A 9,070-nucleotide genomic window follows, 5' to 3' on the forward strand; every position below is an offset into this window, starting at 1 on the left:
AAGGAGGTTCTCCATGATGAAAAAATATGCCTCGATTCCTGCTAACAGGAATACTCATTTCACTCAGATCACGTCCTCTTCTGCCCTCTGGTGCCAAATGAAGCTATTCTGTTTCAAGCACCTTCCATCTCTCCTTTCTTCCTTCATGTCTCCAAATGCCCCTGCAATTGCTGAAATAGAAATTATGCTCCAAAACAGGGCCGATGATGGCTCTAGCCATGGCTGGTGTCAGCAGGGGCAGCTGCTAGGACTCACAACCTCTGGTAGGGCCCAGTGTTGCTGATGTCCCCTGCATAATCCCTTGATTGTGCTTAAGGATGCCAGTCCCCAGGGGACCTGGGGATCCCCTGGAATTATAGCTCATCTCCAGGTGACAGAGATCAGCTCCCCTGAGGAAAATGGCTGTTTTGGAGGGTGGACTCCTTAGCATTATACATCCCCACCCTAAATCCTGCCCACCTCCACCCCCTAAGTCCCCAGGTGTTTCCCAACCTACTTATGCTCCAACACTGCATTTTCCAAGGTCACTGGAGAAAGGGCTGCAGGCAGCTGTGTGAATGGGCAGCAGGATTCCATCTTGTGCACAGACTATGGAAGAACACAAAATTGGTGGGAGGTATGGGGAGGGTGGGAGGAAAGGGGGGCACAAGCAGGGGGCCTGGTGATGGGCAAAGGATGGGAGGATCCAGGGAAATCTCTGCCCAGAGCCCTGCAAAACATGGAACCAGCCCTGACTCTAGCTGTAATATTGACTTGGAGGAAGTCAAAACCGAAATGCTCTACTCATATATGTTTTAGGCAGTGACCCAGCTGGGGAGAACAGGAAAGTCAATTCTGTATTTCATGTTATCCTTACAGGACAAAAGAATCAAGGTTCTGTAGAGAACGTTCACACCATCTTCCATTTTAAAGCAATGTCCTTTCTTTCAGACATCTGGCCTCTCCACATGGATCGGACGGCAAATGTTGTCCCTGAGTAGCCTTCCCTTTTGGGCTGTCACTCTGCTAGCCTGCATCCTGGTGTCCATAGTGACGGAGTTTGTCAGTAACCCAGCAACCATTACTATCTTCCTGCCTATTTTATGCAGCATGGTGAGCATACCTTTGTGGCCGATGTGGGCTTGTTTCAAACTTGCTAGATAACAAGGAGCAAGGGGTCGGTTCCATCAGGCAAGAATCTGCTAACGGTCAGCCAGGGAGAGATTTTTGCCGATTCCCCTCTACCACCCGTTGCAGATCTCTTTGTGGTGCATTGATTAAAGCTTTCTCAGCCTTTCTGCCACTTCAACTCCCCTGTGAAAAATGAGACGTTTTCAGGTGGCTAATGTTGGTGGACGGGAATAGCAGTTACTGGAGAAGGATTAAAGGTTGCACTTCAAGAAATCTCGAGATAGCAATTTTGTTAAGGACGTTTCTTTTGTCGCTCTGACCAGGCTGGCCCTGGCTAGCCTCCTATCGTCTAATCTCAGAAGCTAAGCAGGATCAGCCCTGGTTAGAGCTTGGATGAGAGACCACCAAGGTAGTCCAGGGTCCCTGTGCAGAAACAATGAATGACAAACCTCCTCCAAATGCCTATTGCTTCGAACACCAGCATGTCTTTCACCAGCTATGCATGAACAGCCACGGCCTCTTTCTTTCCGCAGTCAGAAACCCTGCGCATCAACCCTCTGTACACCCTGATCCCAGTTGCAATGTGTATTTCTTTGGCGGTGATGCTACCAGTGGGGAATCCTCCCAATGCCATTGTCTTCAATTATGGCCATTGTCAAATCAAGGACATGGTAAGTACGACGCATGATGCCACTGGAACCCATGGTCAGATCAGTCGGATTCAGAAATAACAGAATATTCTATTTACTGTGCAGCAATAATTATATCATTTATTTTTAATGTATTTATTTATTAAATTTATATACCACTTTCCCACACAGCCAATAATTATATCATTTATTTTTAATGTATTTATTTATTAAATTTATATACCACTTTCCCACACAGCTCACAGTGGTTTACAATATGGGTCAAAGTACAATACAAAAATATAATCCATACTAAAAACCTCAACAACACTGAACTGGCATTATTAAAACCTTTTAAAACACTTAAGACCACAAATTAACAAGTCGACCGGACCCTCATTAGCTCACTCTCGATGTACCCATTGGGCATTTCTGGTGGGAGGTTCTGGAGGGCCCAGTAGATGTTAATAAGTACCAACTAATGTAGGACATTGAAGGTTCTGTTTCTAGTGTCAGAGCTTGGTTTTCCAAAATACAAAAAAGAGCAATGGGAAGGGCAGAGTTCGCCCATGACCCATTTTCAGAGGGTTTCTGACCTGCTTTTGAGTCCCAAAAGAACAGGAGCACTGAACCAGTGCAAGACAAGAGAAAACAACTATAAGCTGACCAAGGAGACCTAAAGCAGATTTAGGAAAAGGAAAAAAAATCATATATCTAACCCTAACATTACAGATGTTACTGCAGCATCACCCTCATTGGATACTTGTGGAATGAACACTAATTCTGTCTTCCCACCTGCTTTGAGCATGAGACATGATCCCTGGCATTTGAACCACATGAAGACCTTTTGACCAATCCAGAGTTAGGAAGTCTTCTCCCTGGTGGGATCATGGACTCCTAACTCCCCAATCATTAAAGAGAGTATGTCCCACACAATGCCCAGCTCATGTTTTAACAACAGCAATTAGAGCAAATGGTGCTCTTTTCGCCAAAATGTGTCTCCATTTTGTTGACATCCTGCACATTTCATGGCTCCTTTTCTGTAGGAACTGGAGACGTTCCCAGAACTCTTGGAACCCACTGATAAGCTTTTAAGAACCTTTCGTATCTGGATAGCGCAAAGTATAATAATAATTAAAACAGTTGGGATTTATTCCCTCCCCAAAATGAGTAGGATGGGGCTGTGTCCTTCACACAAGAGTAGCAGCCGTAAACCTGTTACGGCTTTACAAACATGAGCGGGATTGGACTGTATCCCATGCATATTTGCATAAGAGTAATGACCATTAAAAAAGCAAGGTCCTTCTGGCTATTGCGCTTCAACAGGCACCAAAAGATCCATACCTCTGGCTTTACTGTCTAAGTATTGCCTGGGCCTTGGAAAACCTGTCCATCTTGGTGTTGAAGACAGCCATCTTGGTTTAGTGGTTCAGAGTGGCAGCTTCTAATCTGGCAAGCCAGGTTTGATTCCCTGCTCCTCCACATGCAGCCAGCTGGGTGATCCTGGGCCAGTCACAGTTCTATTCTAGCTGTTCTCACAAAACAGTAATATCAGGGCTCTCCCAGCCCCACCTACCTCACAGATTGCCTGTTGTGGGGAGAGGAAGGGAAGTTGATTGTAAGCCCCTTTGAGACTCCTGGTAGAGAAAAGCAGGGTATAAAAACCAGCTCTTCTTCATAAATCTCCCCTGGGTCTTACATGTTTGTTACATGCTTACACACAATGTGTATTGTGTGTTCATGGGCAAGTCAGTTTGGAAATTTTTAAACAGAGGCAGGGGAAATACTATCAAGCCTACCGGTTACACATCTAAGGAAAAGAATAGAAAACGTAGCACTAAAGTAAACACAGCCTCTTGTGGCGCAGAGTGGTAAGGCAGCAGACATGCAGTCTGAAAGCTTTGCCCATGCGGCTGGGAGTTCAATCCCAGCAGCCGGCTCAAGGTTGACTCAGCCTTCCAGCCTTCCAAGGTCGGTAAAATGAATACCCAGCTTGCTGCTGGGGGGTAAACGGTAATGACTGGGGAAGGCACTGGCAAACCACCCCGTATTGAGTCTGCCATGAAAACGCTAGAGGGTGTCACCCCAAGGGTCAGACATGACCTGGTGCTTGCACAGGGGATACCTTTACCTTTAAGGTAAACACAACAATATAGAAGAGTTACCTCCAACATCTCCCCTGGAAGTCTGTGGAACAAATGTACCCTTCAGACACCAACCTGGTCCCACTCCAAATATTTGGACAAAGCCTCATGGATGTTGCCAGCCTTTTAACCCTTCCTGTCCTCATGGGTGGGAAAGCCTCTCCCAATCCAAGTTTAGGGAATTCATACTCACATGAGAAAGTAAAGCCCAATCTTCCAATAAGCCCAGGGCTCACATCCCCACCATCTCACGACCCAGATCAGGCTTTCCAGCAGCTATCCATCTTAAACTTTCTGGCTGGTTAGAAAATGGTTCTCTTGCTGCAGAAATAATCTCTGCTCTGTGCCCCCTTAGTGCCCGTTATGGTTTTCTTCCTTGGGAACACAAGCTGTTGTCAGGATCCCAAGGACTCTCATGTACACTTCAAAGTACCTTCCATCTCTAGGCAGTTGCAGAGAGGCTGTAGATATCTGTTATCCTCAACTTGTCAATTGACTGACATGATTGGAGAAAGGAAGTCTTTTTGCCCATTTTGTAGATGTCAAAATGAGTTAGTGTCAGACACCTGCAGTAGTAAGTAGTAAGGTAAAGGTAAAGGTATCCCCTGTGCAAGCATCGGGTCATGTCTGACCCTTGGGATGACGCCCTCTAGCGTTTTCTTGGCAGACTCAATATGGGGTGGTTTGCCAGTGCCTTCCCCAGTCATTACCGTTTACCCCCCAGCAAGCTGGGTACTCATTTTACCGACCTCGGAAGGATGGAAGGCTGAGTCAACCTTGAGCCGGCTGCTGGGATTGAACTCCCAGCCTCATGGGCAAAGCTTTCAGACAAGTATGTGTTCTTTGATGGCTTACCACTCTGCGCCACAAGAGGCTCTTATAGTGAGTAGTACCTGGGTTCTATAAGGCTGTTGAAGACTGCTAACAACCTGAATCTCTTCTATGCACTGAGCATTCAACATATTTCTCCTGTGTGATTTTTTTAATACTGTTGAAAAGTCCACCTCACATTGAATCTCTCTCCACACACTGAGCATTCCAAAGTGTTCTCCCCTGTGTGCGTTGCCATCTCTAGGCAAAACCCACCTGTCCCTCAATCCGCAACATGTTTCCCTGACCTGTGAACCTTTGTCGTAACTGATTCCAATTAATTTGTTGAAACTTAATATAGTGCCTTTTCTTTTTTCTTTATCATAGGTCAAAGCTGGCTTTGGTGTCAATCTGATTGGTCTAGTGGTTGTTATGGTGGCAATAAATACATGGGGAATTAGCCTCTTTCAACTGAATACGTTTCCAGACTGGGCGATGGTCAGCAATCTCACTGGCCCATCATAGCAAACAGTGACTGGGCTTGCTCAACCGCCAGTAAACTGGAGCGACGTATTTTATTTAAATTGCACATACCTAAAGAAAGGAAGAAACTTGAGTGTACATAGATCCAATGACCAAAACTAACCAAGCAGCAGCTCGACTGGAGATTCTCCCAGAGATCACACCGTTATCACCTAGTGCTGGATTAAAAACTTCATCCATTCCTTGCTCACAGAACTATAATGGAGTCGGCTTGCTTGGGCTTTCCCAGTTCTCTCCTTTCATTTCGACAGAAAACATACTTCTGTCCTGCTAACATTTTGCTTTACTTATCCGGGTAGATGTAATACCAGCCATTCTAGTTCAGCTCTCAAATTTCATGTAACCTAAAGATGGCTATCATCCGATATTTATCAAGTTGGTTCTAAAGAATATGTTTATATGTATTTATACGTTTTTTAAAAAACAGGAAGAAAATGTGACATAGTTTATGGGATTAGATAAGGAGGTGGGACTATTTGATCCTCTAGTTATTCTATGGAACTGTGTGGCTCTTTCAACAAGCTCCTCAAGATAGCAGTTTTCTCTCCGGATTTAAGTTCTGCATGGGGGAGAACAGGAGTCTTTGAACCAGCCCCTTGATGGTGGCAGAAATGTGTCTGCACCGGTGAAATGGTTCCTGCCGTTCCGTCAGCTCTCTGAATTGGCAAGATCAGTAGGAACTAAATGTTAAAGTAGCTGTTTTTCATCTCTCCAGTGAGAGCTGTCTGGGATTAGAGAATGACTCTGGAGACAAAATTTGAGACATGTGGTATTAATATACATTCACTACAATACTTTGTTGGGGGAAGTTGGTCTCTTCCAGCTTTAATGAAAAATATAAGGGACTTGGTTTAAGAGAATTGACAATGACCTTGTATTTTCTCAACTGTCCAGGGTTGGGACCATCACTGTGGCCATGTGATAGGCTGGTTGACAAGGCCCCATCCCCCCTGGCTCCTAATGAGCAAAGAGTCTCCAAGGTCAGCCCCAATGCCAGGTTATGTCAGCTTCCCTCGGCAACACTAGTTGGAGCAGGAATGGCTTGGGAGGACAGTGAGAGCTGTTGGAAGCCCAAGTGGTATGTAGGGTTGACAATGAAGACAAGGATGGGCCTGGGGGCATTGCCACTAGGCACGTGCAAATCATTTCAGATAGTTCGAAAAGTACCTGAATTATTGTTGATTCACATGCCTTTTTGGACAAATGTAGTCTGAATCACACTTCTCCTTAAGTTGAACTGCCCGAATCAGCCTTGGCCAAATTGCCGAACCACGATTCCGCTGCAATTTGGCTATGTGGAGATTGCAGTTTAAAATTCAAGGTAACCAAATTTTTCCTTTTACATCTATTCCCTGGTCTGGGGTGGGATGTGGGGGGTGTTGAGACTGAAGCACAAAATTAGCAGCCTAGTACAGGAGACTCTCCTCAAAAGAATCCCCAAGCTTCGAAAAGATTGGACCAGGGTCTCCATTTCTACAAGCCCTCATACTGCTATTTAGAAGGAGCAACCATGGCTCAATGGTAGAGCATCCGGGTGGCACACAGAAGGTCCTCATTTCAATCCGTAACATCGCCTGTTTAAAGGATCCAGTAGTAGATGATGCAGAAGGCATCACTCTGCGGCCCAGGAGACAATACTGGCATTGATGGACTGATAGGATGATTCTGTATAAAGCAGATTCATGGGTGAATGGCTGCTTCCTGTTTCAGAGTTGCTGTAGCCTATTCAGAAGCAAGCTGGCCAAGGCGGGATTCACACACAAGCCAGAGTTTAGGCGCACCACCTCTCATAAGGGCTCTCTATTTTAAAATGGCTGTCACCATTTGGGGTGATACAGTGGGGGCCTCTTAACCTTCATACCGTTCAGGGTGTTTTGCACGGCTTTCTTCAGCCCTGTCCCTGGCCACACAAAGTTCCTGGACTGGCAAATTTCCCTGCCGTTTTAATGAATGACTTGTTCTGAAAACCTTGGAACTGTAAGGTGAAAGATAGAACCCCACGTTCCTCCAGCTAACGGTATGACACATTTTATTTTGCTTCCCCCCAGATGGTTGATGTAACCAGAATACTCTTCTGTTGGTAGTAAAAAATATTTTTGTTTTTGTTTGTTTTTTGCTTGCTAACAAAATAAATTATTCAACTCTGTGATGTTTCCATGAACTGTAACATGCAAGCATATGGAATGCTCTACTTTCGGTGTTTTAAAACAGTAAGCGTTTGGGGCAGCAACCAGGGCAGGAGGTTATTTGGGTCATGTGAATTTATCCTTCTTTTATGTTCTCATTTGTTGCCCCTGGGCCTTTTTGTTTTGTCATTTTTCATCGCTGATGTTCCTAATTGATTTGCTTCTTTGATCTCATTGTGTGCCGTTTTCCTACTCCATCTGTTACGTTTTTATCCTTCACTTCCTTGCAGAGACTCAGACCAGTATAAACCAGCTCTTCTTCACATGTCTGCCACAAGTCAAAGATAGTTGCAGAGATGGGTACTGGGTTAACTAGTCCCAACATTCACTTGCCTTCATGCGGGAAGACAGAACAATTCTGCAGGTGAAGTGGTATGCCCTGACCTATGATAGCAACGCAGATGGAACAAACCTTCCCAATTTTAAACAGGGCAGTCAGGCTGCTTTTCCTGTTAATTTTCAGGGCAGCCTTTGCATACCTAGAACATTGTGGGAATAATTAGTATCAAGCCCCATCTGTTTTTATTTGTATGCAAGCTTTAAAAACAAGATTCCTGTAGATGTGGACAGAGGGGACAGAAATTCCTAAGAGGCACTGCAAGAACAGACACGGGCTAATTTATCCAGAGTTCAACTGGTCGGAAGCCATTCATGAACACCGCAGGCCACTGATGAAAGGCACTCAGAGAAGAATCCTTATTAGGAAGTCACCCAACTGTTTGTATTTGATGTTGCAGCCTTATGCTTTAATATCATTATATCAACAAAAAGCAAAACTAGAGCCAAAAAAACAGTTATTTCAACAATGACCAAGGAAGTCACCCTGGTAATTGTTTTGGGGCTCCTAAATGCTCTCCTGTTGGCAGCAGGAGATAGGATCTAAAGTAAGGAGTTTGAACTCCGTGTAGAATGATATCAGCTAGATATCAGCAAAAAAAATGTCACAGTCCGAATAGTTCAGCAGTGGAATCGACTGCCTAAGGAGGTGGTGAGCTCCCCCTCATTGATGGTCTTCTAGCAGGACAGATACTGGACAGATACTTCTCCTGGATGCTAAGGCTGATCCTGCGATGAGCAGGGGGTGGGAGTAAATGGCCTGCATGGCCCCTTCCAACTCTAGGATTCCAAGTCAGTTCTGTTTTGCAAAGTACATCATGCTGTTTTATGGATTCTGTGCATGGCTTTGAATGTCAATATACATTGGAAGAATGGGATCAAAGTCTCTAAGAGTCTATCTGCAGGAGCATTAAATTCAGCGTCCAATGAAAAAATGCAGTACAGAGGCAGGATCTCTCGCACACATCCACTTTTATTAAAACTGGATGGATGGATGGATGGAAGCATCAGGGTGGCATTTAGGTTTTCAGCACCAATAGTTCACCATCCCAAGCTTAGGAAATGGAGATCCATAAACTCCATGGGAGCCTTCCACCTCCCAGCTAATGCTAGAGCTTGCACTTTGCTAAGGGAACCAAGCTAGGAGGAATACAAGAAGTTGACGTATGCCCCAAAAGAACGTTGACTGATGATTGGTAAGCATGCCATACATGGAATTGGAAAACCTAGACTTAAATCTTATTTTGGAAAAAGTCGTCACGCATCTTTGGGCAAACTACTACGGCAGCATTCACATGTAACGAACAAACCA

At 44.9% G+C, this 9,070-nt stretch overlaps 1 protein-coding gene across 1 annotated transcript in view; it reads left to right on the forward strand.

The window, feature by feature from the left end:
* The window catches only part of SLC13A4 (solute carrier family 13 member 4), a 52,771-nt gene extending 45,389 nt beyond the window's left edge, over positions 1–7,382 (forward strand). The window contains exons 14-16 of the mRNA XM_077339895.1: positions 931–1,092; positions 1,644–1,781; positions 5,081–7,382. Coding sequence (XP_077196010.1) covers positions 931–1,092; positions 1,644–1,781; positions 5,081–5,218 — 438 coding nt within the window. The 3' untranslated portion in view covers positions 5,219–7,382. The remainder of the gene's footprint in view (positions 1–930; positions 1,093–1,643; positions 1,782–5,080) is intronic.
* Positions 7,383–9,070: the final 1,688 nt, after the last annotated feature.

The sequence above is a fragment of the Paroedura picta genome, chromosome 5 (genome assembly GCF_049243985.1).
Source record: "Paroedura picta isolate Pp20150507F chromosome 5, Ppicta_v3.0, whole genome shotgun sequence".
In the NCBI taxonomy this organism is placed as follows: domain Eukaryota; kingdom Metazoa; phylum Chordata; class Lepidosauria; order Squamata; family Gekkonidae; genus Paroedura; species Paroedura picta.